Here is a 17,568-nt window from a genome sequence, read left to right on the forward strand (position 1 = left end):
AGGAGACTTGGGTAAAGATAACGACCTTCAGGTCCAGCTGTGATGAGCCCACACAGGTGGGCTGCTGGCAAGAGAAGGGGAGCCCTGCTTCTCACCTCCTGTGTGACCATGGTCAAAGTGCTTCATCTCTCTGTTCCTCAGCTTTCTCAGCTGTAAAATGGAGATGTAACAGTACCTATCACATGGGGGTAATCGGAAAATAAAATGTGTCCCTATACAAGTGTTCAGAGCAGTGACTCGCGTACAGTAAACATTGAGAAGAATGAGCTATTTTTTCTTATTTTTTAAGTAAATGCCGCTAGAGAAGTCAACTGAGGTCAGATCATCGAGGCCCTAGAATGGCGTACTTTCCATTTGCTAAGCGCCTACTTCGTGCCAAGTAGTTACAGACCGTCTCACTAAGACCCGTACAGCCCAGCAAGGTTGTTAGCCATGTGTCCATTTTCCAGATGAGGAAACTGAGGTTCAGAGAGGCAGGTTGACTCACCCTAGATCACTTGGCTGGGAGAAGTCGGAGGCAGTAACGAAATCCAAGTCTGTCTGGCAGTTTACTCTGTCCGTGTGGAGATTGGAGAGACATGACAAAGGCAGCATGGGGGTCACAGCCCGGAGCAATTGCCCTGATGCTGTAGTCATGGGCCCCTGGGGAAAGGGGGGGACAGGAGAGGATGGGGAAGGAGAGATACCCTTGCAAGCCACAGGGAGGGCAGGGGTGGCACGGAGACAGGGAAGCCTTGAGGCCACAGCGCACAGCTCACCATTTACAGCCTAGGGGCACTACTGAGTCATTCTGGGAAAGCATGACCTCATGGTCTGCCGCCTACCTGCCAGTCTGGCTCTCTTGCCCTCTGGCCCTCTGATGACCATGTGCCTAAGGTCCTGCGAGGGACCCTCCGGCCCCGAGTAGCCGGGCCAGATCAGCTTCCTCCCACCCCCTTACTCGTAAACTCTGCTGTGGCAGAAGCTTCCAGAAGTGGTGATAGGCATGAGGAACTTCCAAAAGTATATCCTTGCCAGGCCTCTGATTGGAAGTCTGGGCATTCCAGTGTTGGAAGCACTTTTAAAAAAGTAAAGCCTGGTTGAGCTGTGTCCCCAGCACTCTGCCAGGTCCTAAAGGCCTCTGCCTTCCTGGTAGGTACAGTTATCTGAGAGCTCTTTATGGACTAAGCATTCTTAGGCTGAGTGATTTATTTTCATCAGTCTTACTGCATGAGGTACCCCTGTTTTACAGATGCCAACACTGAGGCCTAGAGAGGGTAGCTGACTTGTCCAAGGTCACACAGCCAAACTGCAAATCTTCAGCTGTCCAACTCTAGCTGTGCCTATGCTTTTAGCCACTCCACAATCCAGCTGCAAAATGAAGTGAGTCACAGGAGGTAGGGTGTGTGAACCCAGGCCTGCCAAATGGCGCGGCGCAGACAGGAAGTGCCCAGAGAGTTTTCATCTTTCAGTAGTGTGAATCACTTCCCAGAGTTTCATGGAGATGTTGATCTCCAAGGAAGTGGCAGAAAGCACCCAGCTCCTTGGCCGTGCAGACCCTGATTATGTGGCCCTTCGGGGGTGTATCTTACCTCTCTGGAAGGAACACAGGCGTGCAGGGTGTGTCTGTTCTGGTTTTGGTGGGCCAGACCTGGAAAAGGAGTGTGAGTCAAGAGAGGGGCTGAGCGCCAGCTTCCTCAGCCTCGCCCGCAGGCGAAGGATGCCAGGCTGTAACAGCTGCTGCTGGGGCTCCCAGCTCCGCCCACCCCAGCCCGCCCCAGCTGCCCTAGCTGGAGCCCAGCCCTGTGCAAAAGGGTGCCCTCCCCCTCCACAACCTCATGAGGGAGGCACAGTTAGCTCCATCTTCCAGGTGAGGACACTGAGGCTTAGAGAGCTTTTCTGGCTCACCTGAAATTCCTTTGGCTGGAAAGGGGAGAAATGAGACTGTGAAGTCTTCTGTCTACAAGGACAGGAGCGGGGAGCTAGCCTCCCCTCTGACACGGGTGACACGGGTATCGGTCAGCTTTGTTCTCAGGCTTGCATTTTGGATTCATTCTGCAGTCACTGGGCTCCCGTGTTGCTGCGAGAATGACCCTCTGGGGTGAGAGAAGAGTATGAGTTACCATTTTCCCAGGAGCACTTTCGAAGCCTAGGGGCCCTCTGCAGGCTTCCAGGCTTCCAGGCTGGGCCCTTCCCCCACCAGAGCGCCCACCCCACCTTAGTGGGCCTGGCCTGGAAACAAAGGGCCTCCACCAGATAACCTGGTTTAGGGGTTAACCTGGCATGTGACTCAACGGACAGGGGCCAGATTCTCAGGGGTCCCTCATCCCCTTTTTAATGCCCAAGTCCCAGGTTAGCCCACCCCCAGGGGCCCTCTCCACAGATATGTGGGGACCCCCCAGGGTTCCATGGTCTTGCAGGGTGGTTCCTCCTGACCCTGCCCTCGCCTTAGCCCTCAAGACCCCTTGGCTTCAGGGGTGGCTATCCCCCCCACACACCCAGAAGGGAGGGGACCCAATCCAGGTACTCCCTCCAACCACCACAGTAAGAATTTCTGGGCAGTTGTCAACTTTTCTTGCAGGGAAAGTAGACTTAAGTTTGACTGTAGGGGCTGTCTCACTTCTCGTTGTCTCCGGATTGTCCTTTCTGGCTTAGCCTCGGCTTAAATTCAAAGGCCTGTTAAAATGTCTTCCAAATGAGAGTCTCACCCCAAAAAAACTTTGCCTCTACTTTTATAGGTAGAAAACTGCTTTTAAACTGCTTTTAAAACTGCTTGCTTTTAATGTTTGTTTTTTAGTTTGATTAAATTTTATAAATTAAGTAATACATGCCCATAGTACACAATAGGAGAGGTACAAATGGATATAAGGTGAAAGGCACAAGCTGGAGAGTAGCTGTCCCGGACAGTCAGTGTGACCCCTGCCGCGGGGTCATTGCTAAGCTGGTGGGTGCTCCCTCCCAGGCTGTGCTGGCAGCCGCATCCCAGCCCCACTCAGCAGTCACCTTGGACTCCACTCATGAGACACAAAGGCCCCCGCAGCCCCAGCATCCCCCTTAGCTTCCCAGGGTGGCTTTCTCCTGCATTCCCAGCTGCCTCTTCCATTTTCCCCTCTTGTCTGGCTGGGCTGGGGCCTGCAGCTGTGGCCTGGGGGGTCAGGGCCCCACGCTGGTCATCTGACCAGACATCCTGCCTCTTGGCCAGCCTGAGAGCAGGTTCAGGGTCCCCTAGGTGCTGGGGCTCACACGGACAGGTCCACCCTTCACTGCCATTCCTGGTGAGACTGAGGGTGACCTAGGCCTCCCCTGCTCCTCTCATCTCCCCCCTCCCCACCCTTCCTCTCTGCATCCTTCCCTTCTTTCCTGACATATTGATGTGGTGCTGTATAGCAAATGTTAACTCGAATTCATAAGAGTGGAGCAAGTTAGAGAAAGAAATAGTGCCAGGAGAGCAGTGTGCTGGAGATTTAATGTCAGCAGACCCTGCCCTTCATGCCTTGGCCTTGCGTCTCCAGCTGGGTGACCCTGGGCAGGTTGCTTAGCTTCTCTGAACCTTACGCTCTCCTCTGGAGAATGAAGGCAAGGGTGGTGGTAAAAATCCATGCTGGGTACAGGGCTGGCCTGAGGACCAGGAGGAGCAAAAGGGCTTCTAAGGAGGAAAGGGTGACAGAGGTGTGTGTTTGGGGAGGGGGGTGTGCAGTGCTGTACCTCTGGGGGACTGGTTATGGCTGTGGGGACTAGATCAGGGAGCACTCTGGGGACAGTGGGATTTGGGCTCTGCCTTAGGTAGATTTTGACCAGGCACAATGGCCCCTTAGGCAGCTTGGCCCCTGGGCTTAATGGCTGCCTGCCCTCCCGTGGGAATGCCTTTTGTTGTCTCTATTTCTACACAGAAATGGACCCTTAGCTTTGTATTTTTTTTTTTTTTTAAGGAATGAGTTTAGAGTTTTTATATTAGTGTTAGATGCTTACTAAGCAAAATTCAAGTAAAAGGGGCAAATAGCAGAAAGCAACGACTCATCCATCAGTCCGACCACCCAGATGTAACCAGGTAGCTATTTCATGCTCATACTTCTCTAGGCACATCTACATAGAAGAGAGGGCAGTAGAGAGGCAGAAAGTTTTATAAACCTGGGGGAAATGCACAGTTTAGTTTAATTTTTAGGCCAGTGTTCTAAGGATGCTGTGTGTGCCCCGAAGCAGCCCCTCTCCTCTGTTCCCCGTGTCTATGAGGATAGTGTGGTGGGGATGGGGTGGGGGGCGGGAGGGCTGCTTGGAGGCGGGGGTAAACCTAGATGCTCTGCCCTTTAAAACCTCCCAATACAGACCAATTACAAAAGGGGAGCCGGTTGAAGTTGGTACATACCAGCTCCAGAACAGTGGTTTTCAATCTTTGGACCAAAACCTCAGACAAAGGTACACAGAACTGAAACAAAAGTCTCATGGAGCCCATATGTATCTTTATCACACATGATACACTCAAATTTTCAGTTCTACACCATTCTGGCTAACTTTTTAAAAAAAGCTCATTGACCTACCAAATTGATTGTGAGCTAGAGTTTGAAAACTATTCCCCCAGAAGAGTGATCTTCAAACTTTACACCAAACTCACCTGGAGAGCTTGCTGGAACCACTTGCTGTGCCCACCCTCCTGAGATTCTGGTTGGAGAGGTCTGTGGAGGGCCCCGAGAATGTGCATTTCCACCAAGCTTCCAGGTGCGGCGGCTGCTGCTGGCCCCAGACCCCAACTCAGATCCAAAAGACAACCAAGATTGTCTTTTAAGGCCCTGTACTCTCAGTAAACACTTTTCAGAGGGTTTGCTTTAGTCAACAGATGAGAACCGCTGATGGCTAACACAAGAATTTGGGTCTCTGACATGTTTGGAGGGTGCCGGTCAAGCAGTGTCTTCAGGATCTTAAACACCACTCTCCTGAAATCCAGCTCACGCTATTAATACCAAGTCCAAATGCAGAAACTGTCTGCGAAGCAAAGGCACATTTATGCCCAGCCCCGGTTGAATTACCTACCTCTTAAATCCCCAGCAGAACATAAAACCCTCCCAGCCCTTTTGAAAACACTGTTCCTCTATAGGCAATGAAAGGTGCCATTTACCATGTAGATTTCACCTTTTCTGGTTTTTTAAAGGGAAGAAGGTAAGTCAAGCATGACCACCCCACAGAGAAAGTGGTTTCCCCTCCCTCTGGTTGGGGTCTGTTAGGTTTCAGTGGCTGTCCCTGGGTCCCCAGCTTTCCCCGGAACCTCTTTGTGGCATGGCAGGGAAGCCCGTGCCACAGCACCGGGGCCTGGCTAGGTTTTAAGCTGCCTCTGCTCCTCCAACCAGGGAACTCTCAGCCCCCACTTCTAATCCTCCCCCTTCACAGCCTTGGGGCCCCCTCCCCAGCCTTACAGTCCTCTAGAAGCCAGCCCTCAGCTGGGAGCAGCCTCGTGAGGGAGGGAAGTGTTAAATGGGCACAGAGCCCCTCTGTTCCACTAACAATGGCCCGTTGATGACTGGATTCTGCCCAGGGCGGGCCCCCTTGACTGGACTTCGGGGAGGAGGACCGACTCCAACACCCGCCTCCCCCAGGCAGCCATTTCTGGGTGTGAAGTGGATCGAGTCCTCGGCCTCTGGCCACAGAACCTCATTCTTCAGGCCTTGAAGCGACAGTGAGAAACCCACTCACCCCTCCTATCCTATCCCGGGGGCAGTTCGAGGCCCCGGGAGTGATTCAGTTCTGTGTAATTCAACAAACATCTATTGGACAGTGGCTGGGCATGGAGGCTCAGTGCTACGTAGCTGTGGGGAGTAAGAATAATGGCTGACATGAATTCAGTGCCTCTTGGAGTCACCCCCATCCCTGGCTGCCCAACAGAGTCCCTAAGGAGCTGCTACAAGTTCCATTGTGCAGCCGCTGCCCCCACCCATCTTCAAGAGTGCACCGCAGGCCCTGATATTTTGTAAAAGCTCTCAGAGGGATCCTCATTCCCAGCTGGGATTAAGCATCCTGGGCCTCTTACTGGTTAGATGCTAAGCTTGCTAAGCATGGAACTGGTCGGCCCCATTTCATGAGGGAGGTGCTTGTGGGAGGCTGAATACTGGCTCCCCGAAGATGTCTACACATAATCCCACCCCTCCACCTGGAGGTTGTGTTACTTCCCCAGGTCAAGGGACTTGGCAGTGGAACTAAATTAAGGATTTTGAGATAGGGAGATGACCCCAGATTATCCAGGGGGCCCAACGTCAGCATACAGGTCCTGAGAAGACGGAGATAGGAGGACAGAAGTCAGAGTGATGCCTGAAGAAAGCGATTCAACCAGTCGTTGCTAGCTTGGAAGACGGATGAGGGGGCCATGAGCCATGGAAAGCAGGTAGCTTCTGGAAGCTAAGCTGCAAAAGTCAAGGAAGCAGATTTTCTCCCTAGGGCCTCTAGAAGGAAGGCAGGCCTGTGGACACCCTCATTTTAGTCCAAACTGGTCTTGGACTTCTGACTTTCAGAACTCTTCAGGTAAATAAGTACGTGTTGTTTTAAGCCGCTGAGTTGATGATGGTGCGTTAGCGGCTACAGGGAACGAAGACAGGCCTCTTCCTAACTTTTTACCGATGAGGCACAGAGAGGCGAGGCAGTCAGCTGGGGTCATGAGGCTAGTGAGTGGCTGAGCTGGAGCAGGAAGAACCCGTCACTTGATGTCCCCCACCTCACCGCCCTCCCTCTTTGCCAGACAGATATGCATCCGAAGGCCCACCCCACTGCGCTCTTTCCTGTGTCCTTTGTTAATGGTGGGGCTCATTCGGCTGGGGAGGGTTGAGGGGAGGGGGGTTGGGCAGGTGAAGGAAAGCTGGGGTGGGCCAGGTTGGCCCCCAGGTGGAATGCCACATTCATTTTTTGGTGGTTTTTAAAGATTTTTGTTACCTATTTCGCAGAGATCACAAGTAGGCAGAGAGGCAGGCAGAGAGCGCTGAGCAGAGAGCCCGATACGGGGCTCGATCCCAGGACCCCGAGATCATGACCTGAGCTGAAGGCAGAGGCTTAACCCACTGAGCCACCCAGGTGCCCCAGAATGCCACATTTGAACTGGATTCTGGAAAAGCGGAGCCACAGGCACTATACCCCCATCTTCTCCACTGCCTATCATCATACCGTCTCTCAGGGCCACTCTGCCTCTGGGATCTGGCCGCTGGCCACAAGCCGGCCGCAGGCTTGGGCAGGAGCAGCAGCCTTCTACTCAGCTGTCACCCTCAGCCAGCAACAGCTGCTTATCTGGGACAGCCAGCGAGCTCCCATCTTCTGGGAAGCCAGCAAAGGCCTTGTGCCTTCAAAGGATGTTTCTTCCAAGACGCCAAGAACCTTGTATTGGAGGTCACGTGTGTCTCTTTGAGGTGTGTGAGGCAGGCAGAGTCTAGAGGGTCGTCCAAAGTCATACAGCAAGTAGGTGACAGGTCCTGGCAGACCAGTTCCCGGCCTGGAACTCTGAGCTGCCTGCTACCGTGCCGCTCCCATGACTGGGTTAAACCTGCTGTCTCAGTGATAGGACACAGTAGTTGCGTTCCTGAACCATGGAGCCAGACTGCCTGGGTTCAAAACCCAGCTCTGCCTTGTGCCCGAGGACAGGTGTTTGTCCTCTCCTTGCCCTAGGTGGGGGTGAGGGGTAGCAGCGAGGAGGGTGCTGCCCCACCTTCCTCCTCCGGTTGTGCTGAGGACCAAATTCCTTTACGTGTGTGAAGTGCTTGGAAGTGCCTCGTTCACGTTCACGGTCTGTGTTAGCTCATCATTATTCAGCTCCTCTAAGACAGGGACTGTGTGTCTCTCCCTCTCTCTGCCGCCAGCACCCCGAGCCCTGCATGACCCAGAGCAAGTACTCGGAGGATGAGTTAACGGGTCCTGCCCTATCCCCGGCTTTTATCATCCAGAGGCTTACTAGGTACTTTCCTTGACTTTCAGCTTTTTACAAGTTCCTCCTTAGATCAAACCCTCCTCCTGCTCCTCCTCGCCTGGGAGCTGTACCAAGGTTCGAAAGCAGCCGGAAGCTTGCTCCACTCCTTGGTAAATCCCAGGAGTGGTTCAGAGATAACCCAGAGGTCCCATGTTCTCACCTTTGAGTGCCCGTGTTACACCATTGCCAAGGCTGCACCTGGCCAGCCTGCTGAGCTCTCCCTGGGGGGTCTCTGGGCCCGGTGGCAGCACCGTTTGCACACCAAGTCTCCTGTAGCCTCACATGGACCCACTGCTTGCTCCCAGTGTCTCTCCTCCTACTTAGAGCCCATGCCAGGCCTTCAAGCCGGTGGTAGGGTAGGGGCTGTCACAGACCGTATGGGTCCCTCACGTCGCCCCTTTCTCTCTTCCCTGCTGTGAGGATGGGGCTTCCTCATCCTCACTCAGCCTCCCCCACAAAAAGCCCCCAAGCATATCCTTGCACATGAACAGACCCCAGGGGTATGGCCAGTTGTGGTTCTACAAAAAGCCAAGCTCAGGGGTACAGTTTGGATTCAACTCATCCAGTCTCTGCCCCAGGATGGCCACTCTGCTCAGGCTTACTGCCTGGCTCCAGCTGTATTTCCAGAGTCCCCTTTCGACCCTGCCTCTGTGATTAGAGACTTTTTCCTTTCCTTCTCTTTTCAGTTAAGCTTTTTATGTTTTTTAAGTTTTTCTTTTCATTTCAGTGAGTTAACATGCCGTGCTGTATTCGTTTCGGGTGTGCTGTATACTGGTTCTGTAATTCCAGACGTCACCCGGTGTTCATCATGGCAAGTATAGTCTGCCCTCCCCAATTGTTAAATGTTCTCAGTTTTGAGATCATTACAGATACACATGCAATTTTAGGAAATCATGTAGAAAGATCCCATGCACCTAGTTCCCCTCGTAACATCTTGCAAAACTCTCGCCCAAGTTCACAGCCAGGGCACTGACATTGACTGACACATAAGATAGAGCACCATGGAGGTCCCTCGTGGCACCCTTTTTATAGCTGTAACCACTTCCCGCCTGCCCCCACGCCTGCCTTAGCTCCTGACAGTACTGATCTGTGCTTCTCTCTTTACAATTTCGTCATTGCTAGAATTTGACATAAAAGGGATCATGCAGTCTATAACCTTTGGAGACTGGCTCTTTTTTTTTCACTCAGTACCCCCGACATTCATCTAAGTTGTGTGTAATACTCAAAGCACAGAAAGGTTTGAAGTCTCCCAAGAAAGGTCAGTAAGTAGGCTAGAGTGGGAAGGGGCTCCTGAGCTTGTGCGTTGAGAGCTTTTGCCTACCCAGGGGTCCCAGAAATGCTGTAGTGGAGTTAATCTTTGCAAAGGGGCAGAGTAAGATGGGAAAGCTGTGTGACCATAAGGAAAGGCAACCCCGTTCCCCCCCAGGCTGTCGAGGGCTTCTCCTGAACATGTTCACCTCTGATGCACCCACAGGCATGGATACAGACTTGCATGCATTTCTGGTTGAACTGTTGCAGAGCAATCAGACTAAAACAAAGGCTTCCAAGCCCACAAATGAGCACAGAAATTTGTAGTAATGAGCATGACCAAAATGGAAATAATAAACCACATGAGGGAGGGAAGAATAGAATTCCATGGCTTAGAGATTCCTAGCTTTCTTCGGCTATCCTCCTAAAGTAAAAGTGGCCCCTATTTGACACCTGTGTCTACCCTTTCCCATCCTACACACGTGGCAGACATCACTAATCAACATCACTAATCATTCTGGCTCATGGTGAACAAGCTTGACCTCAGTCTTCTCAAAGAGCTCTAGGCAGTCAAGACCAATTGATTGGCGTTGGGTCACCAGTTGAGGACTGCTTGCTGTGTACAGCTTTAGTGCATTCCCTGGATGGGGGGGGAGGGAGAGCATGAGCGGGGGGAGGGGTAGAGGGAGAGTCTTAAGCAGGCTCCACACTCAGCTTGGAGCCCAGCGTGGGGCTCGATTCCATGACCCTGAGATCACGACCTGAGCTGAAACTAAGAGTCAGATGTTTAACCGACTGAGCCACGCAGGCGCCCCTATAACCACTCCTTTTCTTTGGAAAGAGTAACCAATAAACATGGTAACAAATTCAAACCATACAAGAAGGTATATGCAAACAGTGGGTCCCCATTCCCACCCCTGTGTCCCAGTTCTCCTCAACCACTCTCAACCAATTTCTTGTTTTCCTCTCTAGGGACAGTGTGCGTACCAGCATGGCTGTGTCCCCACCCCGACTTTACACAGATACCACAGGACCTCACACACTCTTGTCCCGTGTTTGTATCCCTTGTATCTTGACCAGCCTTTCCCATCAGCCCATACACAACTGCCTCTCTTTTTAACCCAGGCAGAGTATTGCACTGACAAGTGGACCCTCACTTATCTTGCTAGCTTTTTGTTTGGGTTTTTATGTTTGTGCCTGTCAACAGACTTTAAGGTTATTTTCAGCCTTCTGCAGTCACGAACGGTATACTGTTGTGTGTGGCCTTGTTCGGACTGTGCTCATGTAGCTGCAGGATGAATTTTCTGGAAGTGGAACTGCTGGGTCAAAGAGCGTGCACACTTAGAATTGAGATGGTTGTGCCAATTTGTCCTTCAAGAAGAACACTCCATGGGGCACCTGGGTGGCTCAGTGGATTAAGCCGCTGCCTTCGGCTCAGGTCATGATCTCAAGGTCCTGGGATCGAGCCCCGCATCGGGCTCTCTGCTCAGCGGGGAGCCTGCTTCCCTTCCTCTCTCTCTGCCTGCCTCTCTGCCTACTTGTGATCTCTCTCTCTGTCAAATAAATAAAATCTTTAAAAAAAAAAAAAAAAAGAAGAAGAACACTCCAGCAGCATGACGAGAGAATCCTGTCTATTAGTTAGGATGTAGCAGGCCATGTTGCAGTAACAGACCCTCAGATCTCAGTGGCCTCACCCAACGAAAGCTTATTTTCCCCTCACGCCACCTCTGCTGCAGGTTGGGGGGCTTCCCTGTCCGCAGCTCAGGACCTGGGCTGAGGCAGCTGGAACCTGGGGTCTCCAGTGCAGCTACGGCAAGAGAAGAGAAGGCCTGAGGGACGTGTGGGATCCCCTGAAGGACCAGGCCCTGAAGCGGCTCATGTCGCTTCCACCCACTTCCCGCTGATCCCAGAGGCTGGGGGAGCTGGAGGGCGTGCGGGCACTTGGCGAGCCCCGCGTGTTTGCCTGTCTGCCAGTTCTTTCTCCCTAACGTTACCTGCACACAGGGTCACGGAATATGCTGTCTTCCGGTCTGATGTGTGAAAAAACGGGCACCATGTATCATCTCAATTTACCCTCATGCTTTCCTTAGGCAGCCGGCCTTCACCTCCAGCTGTGGTACCCATAGCGGACACGTTCACACTCAAGACACACCCCAGGGGGCTTGCCCACATTTTTCACAGAGCCCAAAAAACAGTTTGTGGGGAAGCCCTGAGACTTTTTTTTTAAGTTTTGGCTCTCATTCATAAAAACATATAAAGGCATGTGAGTAATAATATAAAATTAGCCGTGTAAAGATCTTTGCCAGCTGTGGTATGGAACGGATTGGCAGCGGTTCTGGGAGATTTCCTAAGCTCTCCGTAACTCCGCCTCCACTCCCCTTCAGGAAGGCACAAGCCACGTGAGGGAGAAGGGTGGGGCTGTAGGAACCTTCTATCCCTAGCAATTCTTCTCAAAAAGCGATTTTTTGGGGGGAGGGGGTTTGCAAATGTTCGATGCCTTCGCTGTTCTTAGTAACCTTCCCATGGATTATAACTGGCATGTTTTGTTCAGTAAAGGGCTTAATGGGCTGGATGGAAGGCTTGGAGGATGGGTGTACAAGGCTCATGTGCTTGAATGGAGGGTTTATGTAAGAGTTTGGGCTGGCATTGCACGGTGAAGTTAGAGTGTAGAATGCCAGACTAAGAGGTGGTAAGGAATTTCATTTGGTAGCCAGTAAGGATCCTGTAAAGTTGGGAGGGCAAATTGGTTTTTGTTCACGGGACAATGCTAACGGATTGGTGCTTCAGAGGGAAGGTGTATGAGGCTACATCGAGTCTCAAGCTGCAGAGAGGATAGTGATTGATTAGTGATGTCTGCTTCAGTCACAGGACTGCTGAGTGGTGGTGTGTGTGCCATGTATTTGACATTCCTATAAGGAGGTTTTATTTGCTTGTTTATTTGACAGACACGGCAAGCTGGAGCTAGGGGAAGAGCCGGCGGAGGGCAGAGGGAGAAGCAGGCTCCTCACTGAGCAGGGAGCCGAGACGTGGGGTTCAATCCCAGGACCCTGGGATTGTGACCTGAATGGAGGGCAGACGCTTAACCAACTGAGCCACCTGGGTGCCCTGTCATGAAGCTTTTTAAGTAGGCTAAGCTATGAGAGTCAGAGTGATAAAGGAGGACAGGGCCATCACTCACCTGGGACACAGGAGACCCACGTAGTAGTTGGAGTTTTGTCATCATCCACGGGTATGCCTTGGTCTCTCAGAGCCTGAATTTCTGTAGATAAAAAAATGAAGAAAGGTAGGTTAGAAAATTTCCTGGTGCTGACATTCTTCAGCGTTAGAACAAGAGTCATGTTTTTTCAGGAGTGGTAGAAAGGACACTTTGCTCTTTTGGACATCCTGGACACCAGCTTCCACTGCAGGCCTTGACTAGGCAAAGCCCAGAGTGCAGGGTCAGCACTGACCCCACCAGGGCCCTGGGCTTGGTGTGAAGGGTGCTGGAAGGCCCGGAACTATTCTCTGGGGCCCTGTACTTCATGCATCGGTTGGCCTTGGGGTTCACACAGGATGTTTCGCTCATAGGGCTGAGCAGACCCTGATGGAGCGACTCTCAAATGGGGGTAGGGTGTGTTCTCCTTATCTCCACCGAGCCAAAACAGGACTGAGGGGCAGCTGGGGTCTGTCCCAGGTGGAGCTGGTGCAGCCCCACCCCCACCAGGCTGGCCCTCTGCCCCCTGGTCCACCACAGCTTCTCACAAGTTCTTGGACCTCCACTGCCTCTCAGGTGAGACACACTTTTACCTGTGGCTGCTTCTCCTCTGTCTGTCTTGGCTGAGGTTGGGCCCATGCCCCTAAGGGGATCCTACAGGGGTTTGTTCTTGGGAGAGGAAGCTGGAGCTCTGGAGTGTGAACAGTCTTGAGGAGGAAGGACGCCCCGTGGCTCTGGGGCCCAGCAAGTGAGGGGAGTGGAGTTTTGCTGCCTGATGCAATGTCTGGCAGGGCCCGTCCCTTATCAGAGCTCCCGTTCCCAGCAGACTCTGGGACCCCACCTTCCCTTAGGGGAGGCAGGGGCAGGCTGGGAGGCATCCAAGTAGAAAACTGTTGTCTAGTGGGGGTCCCTCGTGGCGCAGAGGGGAGGCCTGGCCAGAAAGGCCCCCAAGGGGGAGAGGAGGGTAGGAAGGTTGGTACATAGAGCTGGGGCCTTAGCCCAGCCTACTCTCTTTTTATTCGTTCTCTAAGATTTGTCTGGAATACCCCTGGGGCTTTTCTGCCCCCCTCCCATTATTAGCGCATCGCTGTAGGGGCTTGAACTGAAAGCCCCAGGGCTTGGTTTCTTCATCCTCAAAATGACATCCCGGATTGATAGTGATAATTCAAGGGACCCAATGTTTGAAACCCCAAGTGTGAAGTTTTGCCCATGGCACACACTTCTAGTTACTTGCCTGCAGTACACACTCGGGGTGTATACTTGGAGCACATACCCGTAAGCACACACGTGGTTTATTCATCTAGGGAACAGCTGCTGTTTCTTCTTCCTGTGTCCTACCAACTTAGAAGGAGTGAGCATCTCCTGCCGGGCCAGATGCTTTGGAAAAGGCATGAGTGCGTTCATCCGACAAGCATTCTCGAACACCTGCTCTGTGCCCCATGCAGACAGAGCTGGGCACGGGGATTCTGGGCACAGAATACAGGGGTGGAACAGATGGATGAAGCTCTCCTGTCACGGAAGCGACGTGCCAGTGGTTGAATTTGGCAAGAAACCAGTACATTTCTGTCCAGGAAGGAAATGAAGCAATCTGTTGAGAAGGGAAGTGTTGGGGGAGGGGAGATGGTCCCTGGGAAGTTGGTGGTCCGGAGGGCTCCAGGGGAGGGCTCCAGAGATGAGCACTGGGGATGACTGGACCAAGGGCAGCTGTCCCACCCTCTGTGGCCTCCTGGCAGAGCTGCACTGGCCCGTGCTTCTGACCTTCTTCCCCATTGACCCTGTTGCCCTGGAAATGGTACCTCGGCTGGCATCTCACCTTTTCCTTTGGCTGTCACTCCACTTGCTGGGTATCAGGGGAGGAAAGGTATTGAGTACTCCACTGGCAGGGGGCATCTGCCGAGAGAACCACAAATGTTTCATTCTCACCATGAGCGAAGGAAGAGTGCACCCTGGGTTTTGGGAGGGAGCATCACAGAGGTTTGACTAGCCTTGACAGAAGTCATAGACCCACTTCTTAGAGAGGGCCTCTGCTGGGAGCTTTGCCACGTGACTCCCATCTTGGCCCCATCTTCCTCCCTGGTGACCCTGTGACCTCCTGGCCCTTGTGGCCCTCTCCCAGCTCCTGGGTCGGAGGACCTCCCACATTGCCCCTGGGATCTCTAAACCTCCCTCATCTGCCTGCCCACCATCCACTGGGCCTCTGGAGCTAAGGCTAAAGGCAGCCTGCTGGGCCAGAGTGAAGGAACCAGCAGCCTGCCTTGTGTTTCCTGTCAAGAGTTTTTACCATTGCTTCTTCCTTTTAGGGCAATGCTGGGAAGGTTCTTAGGAACGCTGTATTATTCAGGGGGGCGAGGGGACTGGGATGGCAACTCAAAAATAGAAACAGTGCTTGCAGAGGAGGGGAGGAGAAGGTGCGGGAACTTTCCATCATCGAGGCGGCTGAACTTCTGATCTTACCAAAGACCCAGAAGGGAGAGGACAATGAGAGCAACTCCCCCCACCCACCCCTGCCGTTTCTCCCCTCGTTTCTCTCCTATCGTAGTTAATGAGCACTTACCGTGCCCCAGATACTATTCCTCATGGCAGCCTATGTACAGGTTTTCTGTGCTACAGGTAAAGAAACTGAGGCTCAGAAAAGTTAAGTCACTCCTACAAGGCTACACAGCATGGTAGACACACAGAAAGGACTAGAACCCAGGACTCCTGGTCCCAGCTCCTTTTGCTTCCCCTTACATCATCAGATACAGGCAACTCTCCAGCCAAGAGATGAGAGGGCGGGAAGTCAGGATTTTAACCCCTTTTGCTCTGCAGACTCAGCATTGAGTCTCACCCTTCCAGAGAGATGGATGGCCTCATACCCCATGGGGTGTTCCGCAAACTCGTGCTGACAGCCTGCCAGGCACTGAGCCAGGCATCAGCTTTGACAGGTTTGACAGGTTTGCTCACCTGTGTTTTGTTGGGCAGCTGGCATATGCTGGGTGCCATTCTAGACGCTGGTCCCTGCTTCCTGGAGCTCGGATTCTGGGAAGGGAGGACAGGCAGGCAGACCATCAGCTGGAAAGCCCAACCATATATGCTATAGTGGGGGTGACTGGGGAGCCCTGGGAGGCTCAGACGACCTGGGTCTTGGAGGGATGATGAAGGCTCCTGTTGGGGGAACCTTGGACAGTTACTTAACCCGTCAGCCTGTTTCCTCATCTGTAAAATGGGATAACTGCTCCCTAACCGGACTCTGTAAGGGTTGGAGGAGAAAATGCAAATCAAGCGCTTAGCATGGCACCTGGCCCAGAGCAGGAAGCACTCAATGAATCTCAGCCACCCAGATCATTCCAGTTGGCCCTTCCAACCCGAGTGTCAGCTCCATGAGGCCAGAGACCAGCTCTGCTTGCTGGCTGCTGTATCCCCAGTACCTAGACCAGAGGCTGGCACAGAGTGGGTGCTTACGGAGTCGTTGTTTAATGAATATGTGGGGAAAGGCCCAGAAGAATTAGGAAGGGGCAGGAATATTCTAGTTGCCCTGGAGCTGTCTCTGCAGGTCTCCTCTCCCTCCCCCTGAGCCCCTCCTCAGTCACCCACACTCAGGAAGCCTCACCACCCCTCTGCCCTGCACAGCTGGGGCACACCACTCTGCTGCCAGCTTCCACATCTGCCTTCTGGTATTGCAGAGCCCCTGGCCCACTGCTTTCCCCAAAGGACAGATGGGCTGGCTGTCCTTCTAGTCACTTCCATTGTGTGACGAAGGTGTGACCCCGGCACCTATCTTCTGCCCTCTTACTCTCTCATCCACGGCAGCTGCTTCCTGTGGGGAAATCTTTTCCAGAAGAGAGCTGATCCTGGATGCACTGACCCAGGTCACAAGCCTTCCCCACACTTGGAGCAAACAGTATCCCATGAATGACCATCCTCATGGAGAACGCATAGACTTTTGGTTGGAGTTGGAGGGGGTGGTGTTGTGCTGGAATCTGGGGTTCATGATGCAGGACAGGTGTGTGTGATGGTGCAGATGCGTGCAAGAAATGGGCTCCTCGGGGAATGCTATATTTGCTCAGCTATTAAAAATACATATATCTTCCGGTGAGGGTCATCTATTCCTTTATTCCTTCTGTTGTTCGGCAGGCGTGCTCGGGTGTCTCCTGTGTGCCTGGCCCAGTGCTAAAGGATAATGAGGGGCCTGAACAAAACCCCCTTATGCCACAAAAGGATGATCAGCGGTGAACAGATCTTACAAGTCGGCTCACCTTATGACAGTCTCAGATGCTAATGGGAGTCTGCATGGTGGTGGGACCGGGGGAACCAACCCTAGGTAGGGGTTGGCTGCTCCAGGAGGGGCTGTGTTGCAAAGGCTGAGGCCATGTGAGGGATTTTGGAAGGACCCAGGTGAAGGATCTCATGTAGATGTGTATATATATCATTACAATAGGTCCATCTCCATTTTTTATTTAGGTATTTGTAGTCTTTTCTTGTTGCAAACACTTCCAGTTCAAGGAACATTCTTTTCCATCTCCTTGCCCTTGAATTATGTGTGAGGTCAAAGGATAAGTTGATGGAAGTGGGATGAATGAATTAAAGGGCTGATTAGCATTTTAAATGACCGGATTTCACCTCAATCCATTGGGAGAGTGGGTCTGGGATTCTGGCTGCTAAGCCGGGCCACGGCCCTCAAAAGTTGGGTGGAAAAAGTATACTCTTCATTCTTCACCTCCACACAAGGCTGTCCTGACCAGCGGTCTTTTCACAGGACGAGGGTGTCGCCCACCTGAAGACGGCAAGCCAGATCCTGAGTGATGCTGCTGAGCTGACAGCCCACGGCCCCACCGTTCCCCATGGAGAAAGGACTCGCTTTACCCCAGGACTGCTGGGACTTTCTGCACAGCCTGAGGATGAGGAGCAAATATGCCCTTTTCCTGGCTTTTGTGGTGGTGGTTTTTGTCTTCATTGAGAAGGAAAATAAAATCATATCAAGGTGAGGAGTACAAGTGCGTGAAAGTCTTCCTTATCAGGGAGGGGTGGATGGGGCAAAGAGGTAGCCATAGGGCTCTTTGCGGACCTACAAAGGCCGTCCTTAAACTGGTAATCATAGGCCCCTCCTGTGCCCAGGCAGTGGTCCTGCACACGTCCCCAGGAATGCACAGGGGAGACACTGGGGCTCTGGACTCAGGCAACCTGCATTGCAATCCTGATTCAGGCCCTTTCTAGTAGGGACAGCCTGGATAAATTCACT

The 17,568-nt window shown here is 52.6% G+C and overlaps 1 protein-coding gene and 1 long non-coding RNA gene across 5 annotated transcripts in view; one reads left to right on the forward strand and one right to left on the reverse strand.

The window, feature by feature from the left end:
* CHST3 (carbohydrate sulfotransferase 3) overlaps positions 1-17,568 on the forward strand; it is a 33,303-nt gene that overhangs the window by 8,653 nt on the left and 7,082 nt on the right. For 3 of the 4 annotated variants that reach the window (XR_004278559.1, XM_032312549.1, XM_032312547.1), the window contains exon 2: positions 17,086-17,310. Coding sequence is in view for 3 of the 4 variants with exons in the window: in XM_032312549.1 (XP_032168440.1) it covers positions 17,171-17,310 (140 nt within the window). In the remaining variant the exon portion in view is untranslated. Of the gene's footprint in view, positions 1-12,406; positions 12,927-17,085; positions 17,311-17,568 lie in introns of those variants that run through there. The other variant, XM_032312548.1, reaches the window with a different exon arrangement.
* LOC116572987 lies at positions 1,233-13,190 on the reverse strand. The gene is made up of 4 exons (XR_004278560.1): positions 12,944-13,190; positions 12,336-12,416; positions 1,888-2,075; positions 1,233-1,630 (listed from the first exon to the last, which is right to left on the reverse strand). It is a non-coding gene; the product is annotated as an uncharacterized LOC116572987 (long non-coding RNA).

The sequence above is a fragment of the Mustela erminea genome, chromosome 14 (assembly GCF_009829155.1).
Source record: "Mustela erminea isolate mMusErm1 chromosome 14, mMusErm1.Pri, whole genome shotgun sequence".
Taxonomy (NCBI): domain Eukaryota; kingdom Metazoa; phylum Chordata; class Mammalia; order Carnivora; family Mustelidae; genus Mustela; species Mustela erminea.